Source organism: Entelurus aequoreus, linkage group LG09 (genome assembly GCF_033978785.1).
Source record: "Entelurus aequoreus isolate RoL-2023_Sb linkage group LG09, RoL_Eaeq_v1.1, whole genome shotgun sequence".
Lineage (NCBI taxonomy): Eukaryota > Metazoa > Chordata > Actinopteri > Syngnathiformes > Syngnathidae > Entelurus > Entelurus aequoreus.
The window spans coordinates 56105469-56133467 of NC_084739.1; the positions used below are offsets into that span (position 1 = coordinate 56105469).

Consider the following 27999-nt stretch of genomic DNA (forward strand, 5'->3'; position numbering starts at 1 on the left):
ACAGCGCTTCTCCAATAAATACCTTTTTTCAAATGTGTGTGTCGAATACATTGTCACTCATACTTTATCAATCTATTTCTTATCTATTATCTGGCTCATGTTCAGTGTTTTTTAAATTTTTAAAAAAACTTTTTAACATTTTTATTTAAGTAGTATTATAGTGATTATACTACTGGTAGAAGTGCAATGTTATCTGCATTTACAGGTAAAACTCATAAAATTAGAATATTGTTTGAAAGTTTATTTTTGTAAGCAATTCAATGTTAAATGTGAAACTAATGTGATTTTAAAAAAACTCATTACATGCAAAGTGAGACAGGTCAAGTCTTCTTTTCAAATCAAGGTTTTCACAAGGTGTAAGCCATTATCATTAAAATTATATCAAAAGAAGCCTTGAAATAGCTTAAGTTGCTTGTTTTAAGCCTATGTTTATTAGTTTCACCTTGTAAATCTAATTTCTGGAATAAACAAACTTTTGCACCATATTGAAATGTTTTTAGTTTCACCGGTTTAAAAAGAAAGTTTAAACGACATCAGAAAAATCCTTTATTTCAACTAGTGTCCCTAAAAGTCGCATCGAGATTAGAAAGTGTTTTATTTAATTACTCGATTAATCGAAATTATATTAATGGCTAGATTTCTCAAGTACAAAAATAATCGATAGCTGCAGCTCTACATCGTATTCATTGACATAGGGCTCAACTGATGTCATTGTATGTGAATTTTGCCATTTTATTCTCAGAGCATTGAACTATCTCAACTGGACTGTTCAAATTGTTGAGATCAGTGTTTGGAATGGCCCCCTAGTGGCTGCTTAGGTCGCCTAAGAGGAGAACTGCCTTTGGTTTTGATGTTCACGCTAGGGTGGTTTTGATGTTCATGTCGGGGCAATCACAAACCCGTTCTGTGGGTTTTGAAAGGGCGAAGGCAACCAAATACATAAAGTAACATTTAATTATTTTATTTTTTTTGGTAGTATGAATAGTCAAATACATGATCTGCGATTAGTTTTTGTATTTGTATTTAAGCATTACAACAATTGCTTGTTACAAGCTTAACCATGTCAGTTGGCTGAATGAACAATTATTAATTTTTTACTCATGACTTTTTCCCCATTTTTCAGTGGACTTCACAGACTGTTCGGACCGCCAAAGGTTTCCTTTCCGGAGTGATGACACACGTTTTACGGTGCAGACCAATGGCGTCGTGAAGGTGAGTATTTGTTAACTGCCTGAGTCCACATTTGTTAGGTCATTATGTAAATGAGTAGGGGTGTGACTATACAAAATATTGGACTCACAAGAACTAAACGAGATTCTAACATGAATTTTAGGCAGGAGTACCAAGTAGGGTGGTAGAGTTGGGACAATTCCAAGGGCCCCTGACTGGAAGATGTTGAGTCTGGAGGGCTCTGGTATCGTGCGTACGTGCGCGGGGTCTAACGATTGATCGATCGATCGATTTATATTCGTAAGATATAAATATATTGGCCGCTGTTCCAGTAGTTGGCCTTCCGGAAGGTGTGTGTGTGTATAAATAGAAATCTAATATCATTCCTCGTCCTGCAGTTTGTCGCCATGGAGGCGAGGATTCGTGAATACGTGTTGTGCCGGTTGTTAGCAAAAGACTGGCAATAAAAGTTAAAGAGCGTCAGACTTTGTGTGACTTCTTCTAGATTCTACAATACATTATATTAAGTTTTTCACATAAAAAACCCTCTTTAAGGTGTGGCGGCTTTTATTTTACATTTTATAGATCGCTGTACCTTAAGGGGAAACCATGCCCTGGTATACATGTATGTACCAGTATATGTGAGAACTGTAGGTGCCGGATAAATTATAAAATGAATAAATGTCCGTAATTGGCAAGCAGGCATCCTTTTTTTAATTGTCGTGCCTTCTAAAAACTACAGAATATCCTTACACTTTACACTTGGAGCTGTAAGACTTATGCCGTATCGTGACTACAATTTACCTCTTCGTATCTATGGCTGACAGACATGTTGTCGCACTCACAATGTGAATAGTATAATTTTCCTTGTGTGAATGTGAGTGTGAATGTTGTCTGTCTATCTGTACTGGCCCTGCGATGAGGTGGCGACTTGTCCAGGGTGTACCCCGCCTACTGCCCGAATGCAGCTGAGATGGGCTCCAGCACCCCCCGTGACCCTGTACGGGATAAGCGGTAGAAAATGGATGGTCAGTAATCTACTTGCTAATTTCCTCCTCTTAGCTCAGTGGTTCTTAACCTGGGTTTGATCGAACCCTAGGGGTTCGGTGAGTCAGCCTCAGGGACTCGACGGAGCCTCCGCCGCGGAGGTCAAGACACACCCGACTCATCGTGTAAATAAAAACTTCTCCCTATCGGCTTTATGGATACGGCAACAGCAGAAGTCAGACTAATTTGCAGGGGCCGTACTTATCAAGCTTCTTAGAATTACTCCTAAGAAGTCTGGTAAGAGTTGACTTAAGAGTAAATAAATTCTTCGCTGAAAGCTGCACTTAAAAGTTAGTTTTCAAGCGTCTTACTCACACTTTCAGCGAAGTGTAGGACTGAATCTTAAGTGTCACACTCGGAGCTGAATTACGACATTACTATGTGCCGTAAACGAAATTTTAGGTGACGTCATTTCTGTGTCCATAGAAATGACCAATCACGGAAGGGAATCCCTTGTCTAAGAATAAAGAAACATCTTGGAAATATTTAAGTGGACAATTGGAGTGTATATTTTGACAAACTACAAAATAATACAAAACAAACAAACAATATTGGCAATGAATCAAAAATAAATGTTTCCTTTTTGTTGCACCTTTCCTGCTTCCTGCTCCCAGACCGTAACAAAGATGCAGGGGAGACACTTCTCCAGGATGTATGCTCGGGGCAACACCCTTCACTTTACCCGGCAGTGGGTCTCCACAGCGGACGACTTTAGAGTGAATGATGAGTCCGGCGATTAGTTGCAAATCTTGCTTTATTGATTGCTTGCACACAGCCAATCCAACACAAAACAAACTAGTCCCGGCTCGCACTCACAATACCGCTCCCTCTCTTCTCTCGCCCACACACTCACTGACGTCACTCACCTCACATGCTGTAACCTAGCGTATGTGTGTGCCACACACATACGCTACTCTCATAACATTTTCTTTCCAATTCATTAATTAGGCAACTAATTTGAAACTGGTGTGGGTGGCTCTATATATACTAGTCCACTGCAGCCACATACAGAAATCAACAAGGAATCGAAAATTATTAAATCTGACAAAAATAATACCTGCTCTGTCTAAACGATACCATTTGATCAGCTGCTCGTCATCAAACAAAGATGAACGTTCGCGCACGTCTCTCGCCTCAGTGCCATCCCCTGCTGGCAACTCCTAACCACTTAAGACACCTCTGAAGGTCTCTTAAATATCGTGGAGAGTAGGAGTGATTCTTAGACTTAAGAACGTTGATAAAAAGCTTTTATTCTTAAGTTTGAGAGTAGGACTAAATTTCGCAAATTTTCAGGACTTAAGTGTAAAATGGCACTCTAAGAAGCTTGATAAGTACGGCCCCAGGTGTGTAATTTGTTGTGAGTTCATGCTCTGTGTTGGTTTTGTTCTTTGAACAAGGTGATGTTCATGCACGGTTCATTTTGTGCACCAGTAAAAAAACATAAGTTTGTCTTGAATTTGAAAAAAAAAACAACATTTTATTTTTCACTAAAGAAGGGTTCGGTGAATGCGCATATGAAACTGGTGGGGTTCGGTATCTCCAACAAGGTTAAGAACCACTGTCTTAGCTATTTGCTGTATCCTTCAACAAAAGTCTCACAGGAACCGCGTTTTAACAAAGTATTTATTCCTTTCTTGTTTCACTACCTCACTTGAAGCTATCTTAGCGTGGCGACTAGCATAGGTTGTCATTCCCTCCTCCTTCCATATGTGTACTTTAACGTTCATTAATAATCTATATTAGATTTTTTGTCCATCAATTCAGAATCATTTACGTTCCAATCGTGATGCATCAGAGAATCAATCATAATTCCCACCTCTCGTCACACCCCTAATGACATAAGCATGTATGGTATATAACTGTTGATTTCAGTAAGTATTGTGAGTTTTTCTAGTAATATTTTTTGGTGCATATCAACTCATCAAGAGATGTTTTATTTTGTTTTTAACGAAAAAGTAAAACTTAAACTTTTAATGCTGACTTTTGCTGATGTTTGTTTAGGTAAATAGACCGGTTTCTCTTCATCAAGAACAACATGAATTTTTGATCCACGTTTGGGACTCTGAAGGGCGCAAGGTGACAATTCCTGTCAGGGTACTGTATCAGAACCAGCAAGTCGCTGAGCTTCAACCAGGGGACCACACGCTACAACCCCATGTCGGAGAGGTGGAGTCTGCCAGTGATCGTCAGGTAGGATCAGGATTTATTATTTGTGTACTTTATATATTTACTTGGCATCATTGCCATCTTTCCCTCTGAAGTTCATAGTACACGCATGGTAAATGCAAACGCACGCTATCAATGTGAAATTGGTGGCTGAGAGCGTAGTGCAGCGTGCTTGGGCCAACTTAACCTAAAGTCTGGCTTGTCCGGCAATGTGAGCACTCTGGGTCATGTTTGGTACACAATTAGAAAAGGTACATGCATGCGTGAAATGTAGCTGAGTCACAGAATAAGCAGTCCAATTAATTGGAGTGATGGGTAAATACGCCTCATTGAGGCGTATTACCACATTCACTTAGGGCTGAGTGATATGGCAAAAAAATTATCACAATTAATTTTTTCATATCTGTTTAAAAATGTTTTTTTAAATTAATGGCGTATTGTCCCCTGCAGGATTATACTGAGTACTGTTGCATCCTTACTGCAGTATTTTGTAACAGACATTTCAGCCATGATTGATCAAGGTAATAATTTATACTAATAGTTGACAACTGCCATTTTGTTCATAACTATGATTGTGTTTACGAGAGGTGCAACGGTGCATGTAACCCACGCAAAGGTCCGTACCTGGTTTTAGAGTTCAATCTTGCTTCTTTTTTGGTAAATTTTGTGGGATTAAAAGTAATAACTTTTTTTTCCTCTGAAAGTTCTTTTATTTTGCTTGTCATCGCAAACCTCATTCTGCAGTAAACAAAGTATCAGTGACGAACTGAATACTACAATAGCTTTTATTTTAAGTTATTTATTAAACAACACTTTCAAATTGTAAATTATTTGTATTCTTGAAATACTTTACATCAGTGCTTCTCACCAGTGCTTTGGCAAACGGCAGGCAGTGACCCAGATTGTGGAGTTTTCAAATACTGTAGCTTATATTTAATGAAAGTACATTAAGGAGCACTGTGAATTTGAGGTACTGTTAAATAATGTGTAGCAACACATAATACATGTTCAATGATTATTTCATGAACAAAGTGTTTTTATCCATGGAGTCAAAAATTATTTGAAACTCAAATACTGTAGCTTATATTTAATGAAAGTACATTAAGGAGCACTTTGAATTTGAGGTACTGTTAAATAATGTGTAGCAACACATAATACATGTTCAATGATTATTTCATGAACAAAATGTTTTTATCCACGGAGTCAAAAATTATTTGAACGAAAAGTGTCTGCAGAGTTTTGTAGTACATGTTATATCAGAGGAGTTGAATCAGAGCAAATGCAATAACAAAAAGTTTGATTCACAAATTCTTGAATACCATTTTTTTCCTGATTAAATTAGTAGGTTTGTTCATTTTCCTAGCCAGGACCAATACAGTAGTTTAGTCACAAAGACATTATATTCTGTAAGTGCCTGCGAGTCCGCATTGAAGGCAGGATTACTGCAAGCACCACAAGGTGAGCTGCAGCTAGTCAGTGAGATGAAAGTGTGTCACTAAAGTTGCTGCGCCTTCTAAATGTTGTCTCAACTTCTATGCTAGTGTTGGCCATATTTCTGTATTTTATTCGTCTCGGCTGCACTTATAGCTGTGTAAGGGGGAAGACGCACAACGCTGATTGAAGCCTGACTTTCGCGACAGTGGACGGGAACAGTCAGTCACGCACACACACACACACACACACACACACACACACACACACACACACACACACACACACACACACACACACGTACACACACACGTACACAAACACACACAGGATTATGGTCAATAAAGGCAGATTGTTCCATGCAGGATTATACCAAGCATCAATGCATGCCAACTGTTTATTACTAACATACATTTTTTCCATGTTTGATCAAAGTAATACATGCTATCAAATTTAAATTAATCAATATCATCGATCACGATCATATATTCGCCAAGTCCTATGTTCACCTAATTGTATTGTTGCTGTGTCGACGCGATGTTGATGTGTCACCTAATGCTGACATCTGATGGACTTAAAAAAATAAATGAATAAATAAAAAAGACGTAAAAAGTTTGTGCTGAATGAAAGAGAAGTGTATACACTGTACAAAGTGTGACTGACCATGACTACTACATTATGTCGAATGAATGAATGAAATAATAAATATGGTGTTCGAACTGAAATCAAATAAGTGAAAATGTGTAAGTTATGTAAAACTCACTGATGACAAGTGCTTGTGGACTTGTCAATTGAGGAACAGACATATTTGCTTCCTGAAATACGCTTGGAGGCTTCATCACTGCATGACATAAGTAGACTCCAAACGGCATGCTCACTCATTTGCGAATATATACGCCATGTAATAGTCATTCAATTGCTCATCTTGCAAGTTATAAATGATAGCTGCCACCTTGCATGAGCAAGACTTACATTGTTGATCCACTTCACAAGGTATAAATGATAGCTGCCACCTGGCATAAACAAGACTCACAATAATGTTGACCTACTTCACAGCTTTTTAACAGGATCATCCTCTGGAATCACATATCTATTGACGTTTAAATAACCTGATGCATGAAGTTAGCTGTAGTTGTCCTTGTATACAACTTAATTTGCAAAATAATCCAGATCAGTCTGTCCATTTACATGTATTTTAGATGTACTGTATACTTGGCCATTCTGTCACACTGGTTTTAAATATTTATTCATCTCAGTGGCAATGAAATGGCTATCTAGCAATAAATGGTGCCCTCTTGTGGCTAAATTCTAAACGACTAACATACCTTTCCCTTTACTGTTTCTGAGAGTATATACAGTATAAATTGTTTAAAAAAATATTCCTAAAGATTGCATAACACAGAAAGCTTTGGCTTAAGTGTTCGAACTGAACCACTTGTTAATGTTGTTGTTGTTATTATTATTAATAATACTTCAATAGACATGCTCCAATATATACTACTATATACTTTTGATTCCATGTTTTTTTCTTAGTAAGGAAATACTGCAATCTTTATCAATGATCGTAAGTGTTGACCATGTTGCTTCTTTTCTTGATAGAAAGCAGATGATCCCGAGGTACCTGTTTTGCATTTTCCAAAAGCAGTGGCCGGCTTGAAGAGGAGAAAGAGAGACTGGGTTATTCCTCCCATTAGTGTCTCTGAGAATAACAGAGGGCAATTCCCCGCCCATGTAGTTCAAGTAAGTTCTGTTTAAAAGGGGTCATATCAGATTTGTATTTTTTTTTTAATAAAGGCGTCATTTCGGTCTATACAAAACGCAATGATGGTTCTTTAGCCAACATTTTGCTGTAAAGACTTTTTTTCAAGCCAATTCTTGGCTGCCTTAAAACTTTTTTTTTTTAGAGGCGGATGTGTTTGATGCAAATGAAGCCCTCCTTACCACGCCCCCTCACGCTGACGAGCTTTTCGTCCCAACCCGGCAGCCTTGTTTACTGCAAAAGTTGTTTTTTGTTTTGTTTTGCTAAGACTGTATGGAATATGGACACCGGTCATCGACACCACCTATCTAATTTTTACTTGACATTTACCACAACACCTCATCCCAGATAATATAGCAAGACCAGCGGCTCACCGTGGTTTGTTTTCAGCTGAAATAGGTGACGACGCCGGTCGCCCAAGTTTAAACTTCTACAGAGTCATTATCTCTCCAATGCTAAATCTTGGACATATGAATGTATATATTGACCATTTAATGCTTTTCTATTCTATATCATGTTGATATTTTTACTGCACTGCTGCTTCAAACACTTGGGTAATTTCACCACACCTAGTGTGTGTTTGGCTATCAGTGGTACTTTAACTTTTAAACAGTAGAGGCCCAAGTTTGCTAATAGTTTGGTACGGGCTACATCATTGCTCACAAATAACAAATAATATTACTTATTGGTCCATTGCCTAACACAGTAGGCACTGATCCAATTAGAAGTAGTTTTTAGGATGATTATTTTGCTGGAGGACGGTGACAGTATTGTCTTACATTAGAATGCTTAGCTAGCTATACAGCAAATCAAGCTAACATTGCTAACGTATCATTCACACTTTTCTACCCCACTGCGGTTTCATTCTCTCCTGTATTAACATAGATCATGAGTCTGCAACCTGCAGCTTTGGAGCCACATGCGGCTCGTTCATGCCTCCGCCATGGCTCCCTTTGTCTTTGAAACAAAATGTCAATAAATAATGCCTATTTAATTGTATTTTATTTAGTTAATTTTATTGTAACAGTTATTTTGGAGAGTTCAGTGATCTTATAAAAAACGTATTTTAATATTTTGTTAATTGGATTGTACGTCACACTCCCTATGCGTTCATCTTTTGCTCCCAAGCAATTGTATTGGTAAGCTAATAATGGACAGATCAAACAAGAGAAACACTTACGATGAATATAGAATATTTAATGCTTAATGGACAAATTAATTTACTTTCACTCTTTATGAGGTTTGTTCACCTGTGTACTTAATGTGTGAGGAGACAATAGCAAACAACAAAAAATCAAATGTTAAAAGACATTTCCAAAACAAGCACACATCATTTGCAGTAAAATACCCAGCTGGAGATAACTGAAAAATACTTGGAGTCGTTTTCTGTCTCGTGTTTGATTTCATAAATGGTATAGCATGAGTGTAATGAAACTCAATAGTGTTATCATTTTGGGGATCAAACAAAGTTTGCAGCTCTAGGGTTTTATTTGGTGGGAAATGTGTTTAAATGGCTCTTTTTATGCTAAAGGTTGTCGACCACTGCCATAGATGGAAGTCACTGAACCGGCCATTAAAAGTTGTTTTTTTTCCCGGAAAATCCAACGTTTTGTAAAGGTCTACGGTTGAAGTAAGACTAGTCTTTGCACACACTCGGAGCAACTTCGTCACAGTTGAAGGCACATTGCAACGAATAATACAAGTTAAAGTAAGGCACTTTTTGACTTCATAAGGCTAAAAGTGTATGTACTGAGCTGTGCTGGTTAATTGATTGATTGATTGAGAAGTTTATTGACATCTTAAATAATTGAATACATGTAATGGTTTTAAAAAGGCAAATGCATGGCACAAAAAGCCTAAAGGTTTGTTTCCATTGTGGTCCATAAAGCAGACAAGCAGAGCATTTTCCTTCATTGGGTTTCATTGGGGAGATGTTGTGGTACAGCTGGATTTACATAAATTGACTGACCCGCGCAAAGATGGTTGGGTAAATTTTTACCATATAAGGATAATCCGTTGACGTCACACTTGGACAAAATTCCAAAACGAACATTGGAGGAAGAAAGAAGGAAGGCAAGATTGTTTTATAAATATCTCTTCATTGTCTCCACGGTTTGATTTCAAATTTTCGGGACTTATGCAGAGCCCAAATACACATAAGCAGGTACCAATAGGTAAGAAAAGTAGATTTTGCATAATAAGGCCCATTTTAATAAATATTTCATTGTCCATATCTATTTACACTGTTTGCAAATGCGTCACCTTGATTATTTCAATTTGAGATCCTCTGTATCTTAAAATTCTTAACATTTTCAAACATTCCACATCTTTTTGTCTAATAAATATTATACACATGTTTTTTAAATTGTATTTTCATGGCTTTTTAAAAAATGTTATTCATACTTTATTTTATCAATACATACTTATGTGCTGTGCTGCTATTACTAATATTATCCTGTATACAGTAATGGTGTGAGGGCTGCATGTTTAATTGATTTTAAATCGTAGTCCAAATAATTATGAAGATTTATGGGGGAAAAAATCGTTAAATCGATGTTCCTCCCTACCATGTCTTGCGCCTCCAAGCGGGGCTCCTCCCTGCGCGGCACTCTCCAGTCTGCATAGACATGATTACATGCATGCGAATGCGCGCACAGACACTTCAGTGTGACCTTAATGGCCAAAATGAGCTCACAAATGCAGATTTGGATTTGGTTTCGCTCATAAACAAATGTATTATAATAATAATTTAAATCTTTATGGATGTATGGCAGCATACAATGCAACTCCACTTTTACAACACACCTCATACATCTGCTTTGCCAGAGAAGAGGCATCAGAAGGGTTTTGTGTTGTCATTTTTGCGACTTTGTCGCTATATTTATCGAAGAGAGGTGTATATTAAAAAGTTAAAGCCTCGTGTAGTCAGTGTTTAAATGCAAAGCGGTCACAAAAGGCAGAGTATCTGCCGCATGAGCGGAGATCTGCTTTCACAAGCCCAGATAGCGTGTGTGCAAAGCGTGCTGAATGCTTTACTTGTTTCAATAACTTAGCCGGTTTCTAAGTCTTCATCAATCCTTTGTGTTGTTGAATGTTGATTTCATTTTATCAGACCACATGAGTCTCTGTGTCTTTCATTTTTCTTTAGGTTCAGATAATGTTCTTAGGATTTTAATTGTGTAACTAAAAAGGTTGAAGACATCACAAAACATTGCTCCTGTCTATTACAGATTCGGTCAAACGAAGACAAACTGAAGACTATTTATTACAGCATCACTGGTCCAGGAGCTGATCAGCCTCCTGTTGGACTTTTTACCATGGACAGAGCCACGGGTAATCTTTATGTCACACAACCACTGGACAGAGAGAAGCAGGACAAGTACTTGGTAAGATTCTCTTGCAGTATTATCTGCGCTAGAATCTTTAATACTGAAAGAGCTCTGGCAGGATTTTTGTAAGAAGTGTGAGCAGAGCAAAAGTTAACTTGATTTTCATCTTTGCAGTTTCAAGCCCACGCTGTAGCAGAGGGTTCTGGAAATGCTGAAGAGCCGATGGAAATCGTAGTATACGTCATTGATCAGAATGACAACAAACCTGTGTTTGAAAAAGACACCTTCCTTGGAGAAGTGGCTGAGGCATCACCAAGAGGTACTGTCAGTGGTTTTAATTTAGGATTAAAACTAGTTGTTTTTTTACAATGTCATTTTTTCATATATGCAAGTATTGTTGCCACATTCGCTAAACATGCTGACTAGTGTGTAATATCTGAATTCTGACCGACACGATCGCCACCTTCTTTATATTTCTATTTCCAGACTTTGAAGTGATTACCGTGGTTGCCACAGATGCGGACGACCCAAACACTGACAACGCTGATATCCGTTACCGTATCGTCAGTCAAACCCCAGAGCTACCCATCAAGAATCTTTTTGCAATCAATCCAGTGACTGGAGCCATCAGAATCAATGCGGGTGGTTTAGACAGAGAGGTAAGTACTTTCTCATTCTTCATTACCTATGTCAACCTGTCCAAAGTCTCCAGATTCTTTTTTTTATTGGCCCACGGCTTAGTCTTAAAATGTAATCAAACATGGTTTCATTACGAAGAAATGTAAATATGAAAAGGTTGCACGAGATGTTATGAGAAAAAGCTGGTATTATAACAAAGCAGAATATAAGCGTTTATCTTTTTTTTTTAAGTACAATGACTTGTCATGAACTTCTTCTGATTTATTTTTCAAAGTAGTAGTCTACAGATAGAGAAAACGATAGATATCAAATTGGCACCCCTCATCCCTCCATTTTGGATCTTCTATTTCCATCTGGCCCTAAATGGAACATTTTAGACACCCCTTTTCTTTGTTTTTGTCCTTTTAACACCCAAACCAATTTGTACTGTGATATTATACAGAATCACAATTCTGAAATTATATTCTACTTCCAAGACTTCAAAGATTCTTTGTCAATTCCTCCATACATGCAAGACTTAAGGAAGTTTCAAGACAGCATTTCTCTCTTGCCTATACGGTTTTACCAAGCCCGGGAAGAGACTGGCCGCTTCATCCAGTTAGTTATTTATAGGGGCCCTATGATGAGTTTATTCTTCATTTAAAACACTTCATTGTGGTCTTTTTGGTTGTACATTTAGCTCCAATCAAATTTATAATCTACTTTTGTGTTTGTCTGCAAGCAGTTTGTTTGTGAAGGTGATCCCTTTAGATTGCAATTGAAACCCTCCTCCCAGTCCTGTCCAAAATTATCACAATTTAGCTTTTGAAAATACACACTGTTAAATATGTCTTAAAAACCAACATCACCACAATTTTTTTTTCTCCCAACATGGTCAACATTTTTATAAACAGTATATAGATTCACTCGGCCACGGCAATAGAATGCAGATGTTGTGCTTCCGGGTTTGCATTCCCTCAAACAAATTATTATAATAATAATTGAAATCATAATCAGTGTGGCAGCGTACACCGTAACTCCGCTTTTACGACACACCTCATATACACCTGCTTTGCAAGAGAAAAGGCAGCAGAAGGCTTCCGTGGTGTCAATTTTGCGACTGTGTTTCTATATTTATCGAAGAGAGGTTTATATCAAAAGTAAAAGAATAGTGTATTTGCATCGTGTATTTATGCAGTAATCAAATGCAAAGCTGTCAAAGCGGAGTTTAACACGGTGTATCCATGATTGTAACAACATTTATCGAAAATCATCATGGGTCACCTTTAATTGCACATATGTAGCTTTTGGCTAATGTCTAATCTTCAAAGTAAACAAGTACAAACACACACACACCATGTTCAAAGCCATGTGCTTAAAATGTACAGCGCTGTTTTATTATTTTCATCATAATAAGACTCCTCATTGTCTTGTTCTGCTTTAAAGGAACTTCCAATGTTTTTTTGAATTTCTTCATGGAATGTTCCTGAAATAGAAAGGCTATTAAGTCAAAAACACTCCACAGCACACTTGATAAGACAGGTCAAATGAGTAGGTGGATCCAGGGCAATAGTTCTAACATGTCCTGGCTCGTTGGGCAATAATGGGGAGGGAGGAGCAAATGTCAGGTGTCATGACAACGGTGCAGCATGAGTTCCCGATTACAAAAGCACGGTTTGTTTGGTGAAGCTTTTTAAAGTAAAATAAAATTTATTTGTGCAGCTCTTCTTGGCAACTGTCTGTTTTGTGACTCATATATATATATATATTTTTTTTTTGTACAGAAATATCCCAAGTACACACTGATGGTAGAGGTAGCTGACCTTGTGGGAGAAGGCTTGAGTGATCAGGCGAAGGTCATTCTCACTGTGACGGACAGCAATGACAACGCTCCAGCATTTACCCAGAACCCTGTAAGTACTTTTTGTTACCAAATTTGATTAGTATTTGTCATTTACCTACCAGACTGTTTCTTCTTACGTCTTCTTTAAGTATAGTTTCAGTCTGCATTTCAAACAATGTCTCTTGTTGATTTATTTGGATTGTTTTTTCAGGATGGAATGTCTTCAATTTTAAACAATAAGTGGTTGCACAATATTGAATCTATATAGCATTTTCTCAAATTTACACAGGTTCAAAATTATACCTACAGAGATAAAATATACAGTCGTGACCAAAAGCGCTTTATTGCAGTGAAACTTGCCAAGGGGCATGTAACCGAATATTAACATTGCTGTATGTAAACTTTTGACCCAGCAGATTTGGTCACATTTTCAGTAGACCCATAATAAATTCATAAAAGAACCAAACTTCATGAATGTTTTTTGTGACCAACAAGCATGTGCTCCAATCACTCTATCACAAAAAAATAAGAGTTGTAGAAATTATTGGAAACTCAAGACAGCCATGACATTATGTTCTTTACAAGTGTATGTAAACCTTTGATCGCGACTGTACATGTAGTATATTAGGGGTTTTGAGTCATGGATTGGATAATTTTTCGATTCAGCAAAAAAAGAGAAAAGACAAGACAAATGACTTTGTCCATTTTCTTTTTTTTCAAACCCTTTTGTCCATTAAAAACTAACAATATTCAACTCAAAATGTCCAACAAGGGCATTTAAATTAAATGAAAACAACCAATTTAAGGCATACTACCTTTTTCAACCATGAATAAAAAGTGCAATTTAAGGCGTATAGTCTTCCTTTTAAACATGGAGAATACATCAAAAGCTAGCCTATGTCCATATCATTGAAAACGAAGAAAATAATACCTGAACTTTTTTTTTTTTAAACATTTTCATAAAGATAGGGATGTGCCCATTGTCTGGGGAAGACCTCTTTGCAGTCACTGTCTCCTGCTGTAAACAAAAAACAAAAACACCGTCTGTCGGTACCGTGGTGCCAGTCACAGCGAGATAGCCTCTTGCCATCATGTCAATAGATAAATAAACTTTTATTCATCCCGCAATGGGGAAATAATATGGTTGCAGTGCGGGTTTTTACATACATACATACAGTACAATAGAAGTAAAATGTAATGAAAAATGAAACATTTGTAACAAATAATACTTATTGTGCATTATGGTGTGTTCCTATACCAATATTTTGGTACCGGTACCAAAATGTATTTTGATACTTTTCAAAATAAAGGGGACAACAAGAAATATTCATATTTGATTCATTTGAATACAAAATCTTCTGTTACATTAAACATATGTTTTCTATTGCAAATTTATAATTTTCACTGCCTTATTGATGCAGCAGTTTGGTTTTTCAACTAACCAACCAAACTATAGAGTGCTTTCACAGAGGGTAGGGGGCAGCTGGTTATCCTTAGAGCGACTTTAATGACCCTCTGAAGTTTTCCTCAATTGCTACTACCTCTGTGCTCCTGTCCTGTCCTCTTTCCTTCATGTCTTTATACTTTTTTATTAGTACAGATGTCGAATGGGTTTTAAATAGTATTAATTATGGTCTTAAAGTCTTTTAAAGTCTTAAATTTGACTTTTTAAAACCTGCAGGAACCCTTTTACTAATTCCAATAATAACTAGGAGTATGACACTGCATCTGGTCAGGATGAAACTTGCTAAGTACACCAAATATTGGTTGCATGTGTAATTTGGAATCTATGTAGGATATGAAAAATGCAAATATGTGCACCCAGTTCTTGTTTTTAAAACATCATTCATATAAATGTCTGACTGAAACTGTATTTCAAACTAAATTTGGGTTATTGTGTGTAGAATTTTAAGGATAAAAATGTATTTACTCCCTTTTTGGAATAAGGCTGTAATATAACAAAATGTGGAAAAAGTGAAGCGCTGTGAATATTTTTTGGATACACTATTTGCCACAATACCGTTACACATTTCCTTTGTTTGTTCACAGTATGAGGCATCCGTGGCAGAAAATAAAGTGGATGCTGTCATCATTAAGATGATGGTAACCGATGGCGATGAGCCGCACTCTCCAGCCTGGAATGCAAAGTTCAAGATTGTTCATGGTGATCCTGAGAATTTTTTCTCCGTAAAAACCGGAATCAACAAGAATGAGGGAATCATCACAACTGTCAAGGTACAATCAATGGCTTTACTGTTAAATAAATGGTGTCTTAGAAATTACAATTATTAGTGTTATGGCGTGCCTTCGTTGGGAGTGTGGCCGTGCCAGCAACTTGAAGGTTCCAGGTTCAATTCCCCCTTCTGCCATCCTAGTCACTGCTGTTGTCTTTGGGCAAGACACTTTAGCCACCTGCTCCCAGTGCCACACACAATGGTTTATATGTAGCTTAAAATTGGAGATAATGGGTTTCACTATGTATACCTCTTTGAGTCTCTAGAGAAGCACTATATAAATATAATTCCATCCATCCATTTTCTACCGCTTGTCCCTTTTGAGGTTGCGGGGGATGCTGGATATATAATTCACTTCACTAAATATAATTCACACTAAAAGGGTATAAATAAAATGATCAAGCATTGAAAAGAATTGTACAGAACATGTAGGTTTTTTAAATTCTAAATGTTTATGAAATTTGAGCCACTTAGATCTGAAAGTCGAGTTGTGATGCAATCTTACACAAATTAATTGTAACATTTTCTCCTTCCATGGAAACAGGGTCTGGACTTTGAGAAGAGTAGCAAGCACACATTGTTGGTTGCGGTGGAGAATGAGGTTCCTTTCGCTACTGCGTTGCCGACCTCTACTGCAACCGTGGTTGTAAACGTGCTAGATGTCAACGAGGCCCCCGTCTTCGACCCAGTGATGAAACTTGTGTCTAAACGTGAAGACCTTCCTGTGGATACTGATATTGTACAGTACACTGCTTCGGACCCTGACTTAGCACGCAAACAAACAGTCATGTAAGAATACCATGACTGCCTCTAGTGCTTTAAAAGAGCATTAATATATTCTAGTGAGTTTTTCATGCATGACTGTCGATTTATAAATTTTGTCTGCGTCTGTGACATTTCTAGGTATAAAATTATTAGTGACCCAGCAGGCTGGTTGAATGTGGCCAAAGAAACTGGACTGATCACAGTAAAAAGTCCCCTGGACAGGGAGGCCCTTTTTGTGAAGGACGACAAATACACAGCACTCATTGGCGCATATGATAGCGGTAAGGACACACTTTGTTCCATAGGTTTATAAATGCACACGTGCAGCAACGTTACCCCTATTTTTCATGTGTCTTAGCAAACGCACAAACTATTATTATTTCTTGAACCACATGTAAGCAACATCAGTCGTGAACACTAGAATCACAACTGTCCTAAATATGACATGACAAGTTGTAGATATTTTAGATAATTCTAATACAGTAGTCATTTTTATTACATTACTTTTTATACAATTCATTTTTATTTGGAGCTTTCCAGAAATTAATTGAACTTTGTAATATCTGTTCACCAGATGAAGTCCCAGCCACTGGAACCGGTACACTGATGATCCTCCTTGAAGACGTTAATGACAACGCACCCACCATTGAGCAACGTTCCTTCAAGGTGAGTGTTGCGTATGTTTTTATACGCTGTGCATTATCAACAATTGAAGGGACCCTTTTTTAGAATTAATGGTCATGTTTGCTGAGTCAAGAGATGAATACACCACCTAACCATCACTAGGTTTGACGAACGGGTGGCTTAGCTCCAGGAGGTTCCTATGATGTAAGCGTGCAAAGTTTTAAGAATGTTTCCACTTGCAAGATCTTTTCGCTCACTACTTTTTGGCACTGTATTAGAATTACACAACAAACACTGATAACATCTAAATGGTTGGTAGTGGAAGTGTAAGAAAGCTTTATTTGTCTTAGTAAACATGAGGTGGCCCAAAGACATAAGAGCAGTGTTGTTGCATGGAAAAGCTAGCAGGCAATTTGCATACAGGGAAACGTTGCACAGAGGATAGCAGTGTAAACGAACTTGCACAGCACTACAGAATTTACCTGAAAACAAGGAGGTTCTAGTGGAAAATAAACTTTCTTCCCTGGAAAACAGGGCTGGATGTCCACCCAAAGTTATGTTGTCTGAGCACAACCTCCTTGATTCAAAATTGTTGCATTTGCAAGATTGTTTTTGCTTAGAACTTGCTGTTACTGTATTTGAATTACACAGCAAATACTGAAGAAATCGAAATGGTTTATAAGCAATATTGTTAGTTGGTTAGGGATGGGTGATATGGACTATCAAAATTTATGGTGTAAATGATAAAAGTGAAGATAAAAAAACATCCGTAGAACTCCACCTTATTGACTTTCAGTCTGTCTGTGCATCCAGTCTTCAGAGCCCCCAAAACACTATTTTAAAATAACACTAAGGCTATTAAACTACATTAATTAAGTTGAAGAAGCACACTTGTACTGTAAAGCTGTAGTTGTGTTTTGCTTACCATACGGTATGGAAGTTATTTTTCTGTCAGCAATATTATAGACATTGTTATGAGTTTTATATTCCAAATCAATCAGATAGTGTTATGATGCGCCTTCAGTGTGAACTCTCTTGTACCGGTTGCATAATGGCGAATAATAAGAAATGTGGTATCCGAAATAGACGGATACAAAATAGATGGTTGACAAATTAGCAGAAACGGGTGAAAATAATGTTTTAGGAACTCATGCCAATCAATGTTCTACCACTGATCGGCAACACGCTCTTCAGAGCAGACATCGAGGCAAATAGATGGATAGTACTTTATATGTCCCCAAAACTGCGGTAAACATTGTTTCATAATCTCTTACACGGTTCAGAAAATGTTGACTTTGATTGCACAGAATCCTTGGAATTTCCACAAATACGCCAGTACTTAGACGACTAGAATTGAAGCATGTTTACTTCCGTAAACACCGCAGTACGTTCAACGTCATGGTGCCATTTCTGTATAGTTTGCTTTCACATCGGAGTCTGGACACATTTTTTTGTAATGTAAACAACTACATAAAAAGATCAGATTTGACTAAGAAAAAATCTGAAGTGGACACTAAATGTAGCCTTAATGCTGCTGCGGTCTGGCTTGACCTTACTAAGGTAACAGTGAAAACGTGGACTGGACTTTCAGTATAGTAATTCGGGCGTTACTGATGGAACGGATTGGATTGGATAAAAAGCGCTAACAAAGGGTCTTCAAATGATTTATAATCGTAGGTTATATTATTTATTTAAACCCATATTCTTGCATATTTATATAGAATTTTCTGCAACTTTTTGTAAAGGAAAAAAAATCACACCAAATAATTTAGGGGGGGCTTAAGAATATTTTAGGGGGGCTTTAGCTCCTCTAAAATAGGCTTAACGACGCCAATGCCATAATTTGTTGATGTTTCCCAGGTGTGCAAGAAAGAACCGGTTCCTCAGTTGCTGTCTGTAACGGACAAAGATGGACCTGGTTTTGCTGCGCCTTACACAGTCTCCCTAGAGGGCCTGTCCAAAACCAACTGGACGGCCAGAATGAACGACTCCAGTAAGTAAATTTTTTGTTTTGTTTTTTGCATTTCAATCACAGGAAAATAAATCTTTACCTAAGCATGGTACACGAGAGATGGGTTTGAAGGAGTAAGGACCTTTTTCTTGTTTCAGAAACAGGCATCATCTTAAATTTGGCCACAGAGTTGGCAAGAGGAGAGTACACTGTGGTTCTGCGGGTGGCAGACAACCAGGGTATGGAGCAAGACAGCACAGTTCAAGCCGAAGTGTGTGACTGCACTGGGGAAAAAGTGAGCTGCAAGGAGGGCCGTGTTGCAGGCGGCTCGGACTTGCCAGTTATCCTGGGAATACTGGGAGGAGTCCTCCTGCTTCTCCGTGAGTATGATTTTTTCTCATTAGCCAAATGTTTGTCACTTGACTCGCTGCTCGTACTTGTAAATTGCAACAGTGTGCCTGAATCAACCATGTTGTTTATATTTGTGTGCTCAGTGCTGCTGCTGCTGCTGCTGCTGTTTGCAAGGCGCAGAAGAGGAGAGCAGAAGGAGCCTCTGTTGCAGGAAGACGATGTCCGAGACAATATATATTACTACGATGAAGAGGGAGGTGGAGAGGATGATCAGGTAAATTATTAACGTTTGCTAGGCCAAGGGCCCCCAAATGGATTATACTTGTGTAGCGCTTTTCTACCTTTAAGGTACTCAAAGCGCTTTGACACTATTTGCACATTCACCCATTCACACACACCTTTTCACACACTGATGGCGGGAGCTGCCATGCAAGTCCCTAACCACGACCCATCAGGAGCAAAGGTGAAGTGTCTTGCTCAAGAACACAACAGATGTGACTAGGATGGCGGAAGCTGGTGATCGAACCAGGAACCCTCAAGTTGCTGGCACGGCCACTCTACCAACCGAGCCACCGAAGTAAAGTTGGCGCAGGGACCCCCTAATTATATAAAATTGGGTTTTAAATAAAACTGTTGAAGGTACCTTGTTATTTATCCAGGTGAATACAGGTGGTACTCATTAAGGAGTTTTGTTCCTAGACTATGATAAAAGCTGAGTTTTATAGTGTATGTCAAGATCTTATCCTAAAGTATACATGAATCAACTCTTAAGTCACTCAGTCTACACAAAGGACATTTACGGTACTCAAGTTATATGAAACAAATATAAAATGAGAACAACTCCTTTTGTTAGTTATTTTTCTTAGACAATTATTTTTCTCCAACTTTGTCTTTCACCGCCACTTCACACTTAAATTTGTCACATGCGCCAAAGCCAACAATACAAACTTCACAATAAAACATCCTGCCGAAGACACAGATACAATAATGAATATAAGAGAGCCCTCAATTACTTACTTTTATTCTTGTGGTCGATTTGCAGTCGTGTCTACCTATTTAAACCCTTTGTTTGTTTTTGTTTGGCGCTCCTACCTTCTTAAATATTGCCCCAGGTTAGTCAGGGAGAATAACCTTCCCTTCTCTTTCCAAATCTTGTAACGGCACATAATCGGTGACAACGCTACCTTTCATGAACATTAATCTTTTTTATTTTTAATGATGATAACAATAGTCAAGAATGTGGAACAAATTCGCAGCGAATATTGGTGGCGGTTTTATCCCTTGTGAGCTTTTTATGATCGTGTTTACTTCCAAATCTCACTGCTGCATGGGCAACAATGAAATCTGTAAAGTTAATAAAAAGTGGTCTTACTACAATCTCCTCAGTGTAGTTGTAGGACTGTCTGACTCATAGCACGCAGTACGCGTCCATGCACTAAATTAGATGTAACCCCGTTTCCATATGAGTTGGGAAATTGTGTTAGATGTAAATATAAACGGAATACAATGATTTGCAAATCCTTTTCAACCCATATTCAATTGAATGCACTACAAAGACAAGATATTTGATGTTCAAACTCATAAACTATCTTTTTTTTTTGCAAATAATAATTAACTTAGAATTTCATGGCTGCAACACATGCCAAAGTAGTTGGGAAAGGGCATGTTCACCACTGTGTTACATGGCCTTTCCTTTTAACAACACTCAGTAAATGTTTGGGAACTGAGGAGACACATTTTTTAAGCTTCTCAGGTGGAATTCTTTCCCATTCTTGCTTGATGTACAGCTTAAGTTGTTCAACAGTCCGGGGGTCTCCGTTGTGCTATTTTAGGCTTCATAATGCGCTACACATTTTCAATGGGAGACAGGTCTGGACTACAGGCAGGCCAGTCTAGTACCCGCACTCTTTTACTATGAAGCCACGTTGATGTAACACGTGGCTTGGCATTGTCTTGCTGATATAAGCACGGGCGTCCATGGTAACGTTGCTTGGATGGCAACATATGTTGCTCCAAAAGCTTTCAGCATTAATGGTGCCTTCACAGATGTGTAAGTTACCCATGCCTTGGCCACTAATACACCCCCATACCATCACAGATGCTGGCTTTTCAACTTTGCGCCTGTAACAATCCGGATGGTTCTTTTCTTCTTTGGTCCGGAGGACACGACGTCCACAGTTTCCAAAAACAATTTGAAATGTGGACTCGTCAGACCACAGAACACGTCCATTTTGTATCAGTCCATCTTAGATGAGCTCAGGCCCAGCGAAGCCGACGGCGTTTCTGGGTGTTGTTGATAAACGGTTTTCGCCTTGCATAGGAGAGTTTTAACTTGCACTTACAGATGTAGCGACCAACTGTAGTTACTGACAGTGGGTTTCTGAAGTGTTCCTGAGCCCATGTGGTGATATCCTTTACACACTGATGTCGCTTGTTGATGCAGTACAGCCTGAGGGATCGAAGGTCACGGGCTTAGCTGCTTACGTGCAGTGATTTCTCCAGATTCTCTGAACCCTTTGATGATATTACGGACCGTAGATGGTGAAATCCCTAAATTCCTTCCAATAGCTGGTTGAGAAAGGTTTTTCTTAAACTGTTCAACAATTTGCTCACGCATTTGTTGACAATGTGGTGACCCTCGCCCCATCCTTGTTTGTGAATGACTGAGCATTTCATGGAATCTACTTTTATACCCAATCATGGCACCCACCTGTTCCCAATTTGCCTGTTCACCTGTGGGATGTTCCAAATAAGTGTTTGATGAGCATTCCTCAACTTTATCAGTATTTATTGCCACCTTTCCCCAACTTCTTTGTCACGTGTTGCTGGCATCAAATTCTAAAGTTAATGATTATTTGCAAAAAAAAAAAATGTTTATCAGTTTGAACATCAAATATGTTGTCTTTGTAGCATATTCAACTGAATATGGGTTGAAAATGATTTGCAAATCATTGTATTCCGTTTATATTTACATCTAACACAATTTCCCAACTCATATGGAAACAGGGTTTGTATTTATAATCTGTGTCAATATTAAAGCGGACATCACTAAAAACAAGTTGTAAGGGTCTGCAATGCCTAGTCATAGGTCAGGGGTGTCAAACTCATTTTAGCTCAGGGGTCGCATGGAGGAAAATCTGTGCACACGTGTGCCAAACTATTAAAATCATGGCATTAAAACTAAAAAATAAAGACAACTTCAGATTGTTTTCTTTGTCTTACTTTGGCCAAAATTAGAACAAACACATTCTGAAAATATTACAATAAAAAAATAGAAAAAAATACCGGCAGCGGTAAAGTTTAGATCCATGAAGGAAAGAAGAGAGTGAATGAATGTTTATAACAGAATACATTTACATATGCATAAACATTTGTTTTTTGTATTATTTTTTTTATGAATTAACGTTTATGACAACCTTTTTCCAAAACACAATATAGATTGTGACATAACAGGATAATGCAATCTATTATTTGTTTTCAAAATGGTTAGAAAAAAGTGGCCTTTTTATGACTTGATGGGGTCCTTGGGAAAAATCCTAGCGCCAACACTCAGAGTATTGGTGAGTGCTAAACAGCAGCAGGCGGCTGTGGCCTGCGGGCCGGTTCTAATACTAATCAAATATCATATAGCCATAGATAATTCTATCGGCCCGCGGGCCTTGACTTTGACACCCCTGTCATAAGTCAACCGCAAAATAAATTAATTTGTCCGCGCTAAATTTAAATAAGTGTACGGGAGCCACATGGCGTATGACCAATAGTCTCATTAGAGTGTGCATGGACTTCACACGTACAGTCGTAGTCAAAAATGTACATACACTTGTAAAGAACATAATGTCATGGCTGTCTTGAGTTTCCAATACTTTCTACAACTCTTATTTTTTTGTGATATAGTGATTGGAGCACATACTTGTTGGTCATAAAAAACATTCATGAAGTTTGGTTCTTTTATGAATTTATTATGGGTCTACTGAAAATGTGACCAAATCTGCTGGGTCAAAAGTATACATACAGCAATGTTAATATTTGGTTACATGTGCCTTGGCAAGTTTCACTGCAATAAGGCACTTTTGACATCACATGGACAAAGATAAGACCTTCTGGAGGAAGGTTCTGTGGTCAGATGAAACATAAATTGAGCTGTTTGGCCACAATACCCAGCAATATGTTTGGAGGAGAAAATGTGAGGTCTTTAATCCCAGGAACATCATCCCTACCGTCAAGCATGGTGGTGGTAGTATTATGCTCTGGGCCTGTTTTGCTGCCAATGGAACTGGTGCTTTACAGAGATTAAATTGGTCAATGAAAAAGGCGGATTACTTCCAAATTCTTCAGGACAACCTAAAATCATCAGCCCGGAGGTTGGGTCTTGGGCGCAGTTGGGTGTTCCAACAGGACGATGACCCCAAGCACAGGTCATAAGTGGTAAAGGAATGGCTATATCAGGTTAAAATTAAGGTTTTAGAATGGCCTTCCCAAAGTCCTGACTTAAATGTGTGGACAATGCTGAAGAAACAAGTCCAAGTTAGAAAACCAAATTTAGCTGAACTGCACCAATTTTGTCAAGAGGAGTGGTCAAAAATTCAACCAGAAACTTGTGGATGGCTACCAAAAGCGCCTTATTGCAGTGAAACTTGCCAAAGGACATGTAACCAAATATTAACATTGCTGTATGTATACTTTTGACCCAGCAGGATTGGTCAGTAGACCCATAATAAATTCATAAAAGAATCAAACTTCATGAATGTATTTTGTGACCTACAAGTACACTCCAATCACTCTGTCACAAAAAAATAAGAGTTGTAGAAATTATTGGAAACTCAAGACAGCCATGACATTATGTTCTTTACAAGTGTACAACTTTTGACCATGACTGTAGGTGTGAAAATACAAAAAAAATAACTACCGGTATTTGGGAAATCAGACTAATTTAGTGCATGGAAACATAGTGACTGATCAATGGAAAGCATTGTCAGCCTCACGTACACACAGGCAACTGTTTCCTTCCCACTAGTTCTGAAGCAAATCTCTTCTAAACGACCCATTTATCGGTTCACTACAGTGTGTTGGATCAATGTTAATGTATATTTAAAGACATGAGAATTTGGGAATTGGCAGCGTCATCGGTCTGAGTTTATCAACGTACGGTTATCAACCACAGTTTTAATATAATTATATAAACATATATAATAATATTGTTCCCAACAGTTTGAATGCAAATGTTCAATCACTGTTGCTTTCTATCCTACCTATGTGTACTTTTCCAGCATTATGTTGGATAATATAGAATATTTTACTTGGAATAAGATCTCTTTTTTGGAGCCCGTGCTAGTCAACTAGCTTGACACACATGAGTATTATCAGGTTCTCAATAGTTTCTCAGTTAATGGTGGAGGAGCGTGACAGAAAATAATTAATCTTTTGTCTTCCAGGACTATGATCTCGGTGTTCTTCACCAAGGTCTGGACAACCGTCCTGAGGTGTTCAGGAACGACGTGATGCCAAACTTTATGCCGGCGCCGCAGTACCGACCTCGTCCCGCCAACCCGGAGGATATCGGCAATTTCATTGACGATGTGAGTCAAATCTGTAGTGTGCGCACACATGGGACCCTATTCTCCATTTTAAAGAGGCAGACTTTGCCACCATGCCTTTAATTAGCTGTGTGAAAAGCATGAACAAGTTTAAATTTGATCAATCCAGGCAGTGCTTGTCCTGTGAACGTGTGTCGTCACGGTGATGAAGTGTGGGTGTATATGCACACGCAACAGCTTGTATCCTGGCTGGATGTGAATTATAACCCATAGATACGTTTTGTTTCATTTATTATTATAACCACACTAAAGTTGTGTATGATAAGGGTTCTGTTTAGTACAAATGTTTGTGGTACCGTCAGAGATGCTCAATAGCTGTTTGTGTCTGTGTTTTTGGGACGGGAAGCGTGATAGTTTAACTGTCAAAAGAATCAATGGAAACAATTGATAGACGCTACACTATATTAGGCCTAAACGATATATCGATTTTATTGATAAATAGGAGTTTTTTGTTGCAGACAATTAAGAAAAAGAAAAAAAATGTTTCTCCTTTTGCATTAATGTTTACGGGGAAGAGATCTTTGATTCTTACGCTACGTCACGGATCACGTGTCTGGCTTGCTCATTAACTCTCAAAATGGCTTGTGAATCTCTGTGAGATTGATGCTATTTTAATCATATTTATTTACTTTGGAATCCTTTTGGTGTCATATATCAGATATATTTTATAATATCTTCAATATAGAGGCAGCTTGTTTTTCCACTCTACTGGTACTTTAATACAGCGTAGCATTTTGGTCCTTTCATCTCAATCAATGTTTCCAAGTGTCTCTCAATTGAAGCGATCAGAATAGAGTTCATCGTTTTTTTGAATAGCTGTTATTTTATCAGGTGTGATGTACACCAGTGGTCCCCAACCTTTTTGTACTTGCTACTTGCTACTTACTACCCCCCCCCCCCTTTTTTTGTTATAAAGAAATACAATCATGTGTGCTTATGGACTGTATCCGTGCAGACTGTATTGATTTATATTGATATATAATATATATATTGTGTTTTTTATGTTGGTTTAATACAAAAAAATAATAATAATAATTTTTTATTTATTTATTTATTTTAAATTTCTTGTGCGGCCGCGGCCTGGTACCAATCGGTCCACGGACCCGTTGATTGGGGACCACTGATGTACACTCCATCCAATCATTGAGTGCAATATAGTATTTCTCCTTCCAGGGGTGCTCCACTTATTTTGGTGGTGATTGAGCTAAGGAACATTTGAGCCAAAACTGTATTGCAATTAGGGATGTTCTGATACTGCTTTTACACTTTAGATACAATATCGACATTTTAGTCTTGATCAAGTGAAATTAGTCAAACAAAGAACAAACACCAACCTATTTATTATTAGCTGTCTGGAATGGACTTATATCTTTTAAGTTGATGTGAAGTGATTATTTTTTTGGGGACACCAAGTGGCCAATTATTATTTTAAGTTAAGTTCATGATACAGTAAGTTGAATGATGCGGACACGTTTGTTACTAGATACTTTCCAATACACATTTATACACACACAAACACACTTACATGTTGTGGTTAATAGTATTCTACCTTTATTTGTCCTTAATTATACTTTCTGAATAAATTGTGATAATGTTTATTGCCGTTAATTTTCAATCTATTAAGATAAAAAAATATCAAAATCAAATTACAGGATGTTATTTACGTAGTTTGCTCGTTTTCCTTGACTGGTGTGCACCAGTCAAGGAAAACGAGCAACATCATGTGGTTTATTTTTATTTTTGTATCTACAAAGATACAAAGAATTGCTATTGCGACATCTAGTTGACACATTTAGAACAGCAGTTTCTTTCATTCAGAAATTTCGGCTCATTTTTATATTTAACTAACTCATCCCGCGGGCCGGATAAAACCTGTTCAGGCCCGCAGGCCTTAAGTTTGACATCCCTGGTGTAGAGGCTGTGTGACCCATGTCCGCTAAGGATTGTTTGCTCTCCTGCAGAACTTGAAAGCAGCCGACAATGACCCGACAGCGCCCCCCTATGACTCCCTGCTGGTGTTTGACTACGAGGGAGGCGGCTCTGATGCAGGAAGCATATCCACGCTGAACTCGTCCAGCAGCGGCGACCAGGACTATGACTGTCTCAGCGACTGGGGACCTCGCTTCAAAAAATTAGCGGACATGTACGGAGGAGGCGAGGACGACGACATGCTGTAAACGTACAAAGAAGGTCTAGAGTGAACGTTTTGTGCCTGAATGTGAGATTTGCGGTGGTGCAAAATTCAAAGAACTGCTGAACTTAAGAAGTGGAAAAATCAACCATTAGAATTCGTCAATGAAAGTTATGCTTGGTGCAGTTTGTGCGACTAACCGGACTGCAAATGAGTATTTTTATGTCACATCTTTTTAGGCGCAACACACTTTTTTACAGCACAAACTCTCATCAAAATAAATAGTTTCACTATTCTGTACAAGTTTGTTTAAAACTTAGCCTTGACAATGACAGATGTACATATATTAATTTAGTTTCCTAAGCACCGTGCTTCTCAGTCACATTCTTCTTTTTCCTCCTAACAGTACTGTCAAGCAAGATGAAATCTGTCTTTTCGTTTTGTAATGTCATACGACTTATTCTGCAGGTACACTTTTTTTTGTTAAATGTGGATTTTCATAAAGGTCTCTTAAAACATTTGTCTTTGGCCTTTCACTGTCACCTTTTATGTTGATGGAATGTTACCATGATTTAATATGATCACTATTATAGGAGCACTTACTAGTGATGGGGCCAACGACACATTATGCAACACAAGGAGTGATACGGTGTCCCCTAATATCCCCGTGTGTTGCTTTTAATAAAGAAACATGTGCCGATACAATTACTGTAAAGCACTAAACAGTTTTCAGCTCACAGATGACGGCTAGTACTGAAAGAAGTCGGTCTGGCGTGCTGTGTTAGGACATCGGGTTTTGGCGCCATCATTGACTTTTAATGGATGTAAAAAGAAAAAGTTTTATTCTAAGGTGGGAAATAACTGTGATCTTAGTGCCAAAAAAGGTCAGTTTTATTACTATTTGGCTCATTGATCAGTTACACGTCTTACTCTTCTACACAGCTATTCTCATAATAAAAACGTTTATTTGCCTGCCAACTTAATCC

The 27999-nt window shown here is 38.0% G+C and overlaps 1 protein-coding gene across 1 annotated transcript in view; it reads left to right on the top strand.

Annotated features, from left to right (window-relative positions):
- Positions 1 to 27533, top strand: part of LOC133657529 (B-cadherin-like) — a 40844-nt gene extending 13311 nt beyond the window's left edge. Inside the window, exons 3-18 of the mRNA XM_062058971.1 lie at positions 1124 to 1212; positions 4219 to 4407; positions 7414 to 7554; positions 10804 to 10959; positions 11077 to 11221; positions 11389 to 11561; positions 13305 to 13433; positions 15413 to 15598; positions 16142 to 16386; positions 16501 to 16643; positions 16937 to 17028; positions 18847 to 18979; positions 19096 to 19317; positions 19432 to 19562; positions 24721 to 24864; positions 26844 to 27533. Of these exons, the coding sequence (XP_061914955.1) occupies positions 1124 to 1212; positions 4219 to 4407; positions 7414 to 7554; positions 10804 to 10959; positions 11077 to 11221; positions 11389 to 11561; positions 13305 to 13433; positions 15413 to 15598; positions 16142 to 16386; positions 16501 to 16643; positions 16937 to 17028; positions 18847 to 18979; positions 19096 to 19317; positions 19432 to 19562; positions 24721 to 24864; positions 26844 to 27059 (2534 nt within the window). The 3' untranslated portion in view covers positions 27060 to 27533. The remainder of the gene's footprint in view (positions 1 to 1123; positions 1213 to 4218; positions 4408 to 7413; positions 7555 to 10803; positions 10960 to 11076; positions 11222 to 11388; positions 11562 to 13304; positions 13434 to 15412; positions 15599 to 16141; positions 16387 to 16500; positions 16644 to 16936; positions 17029 to 18846; positions 18980 to 19095; positions 19318 to 19431; positions 19563 to 24720; positions 24865 to 26843) is intronic.
- The last annotated feature ends 466 nt before the right edge of the window (positions 27534 to 27999 follow it).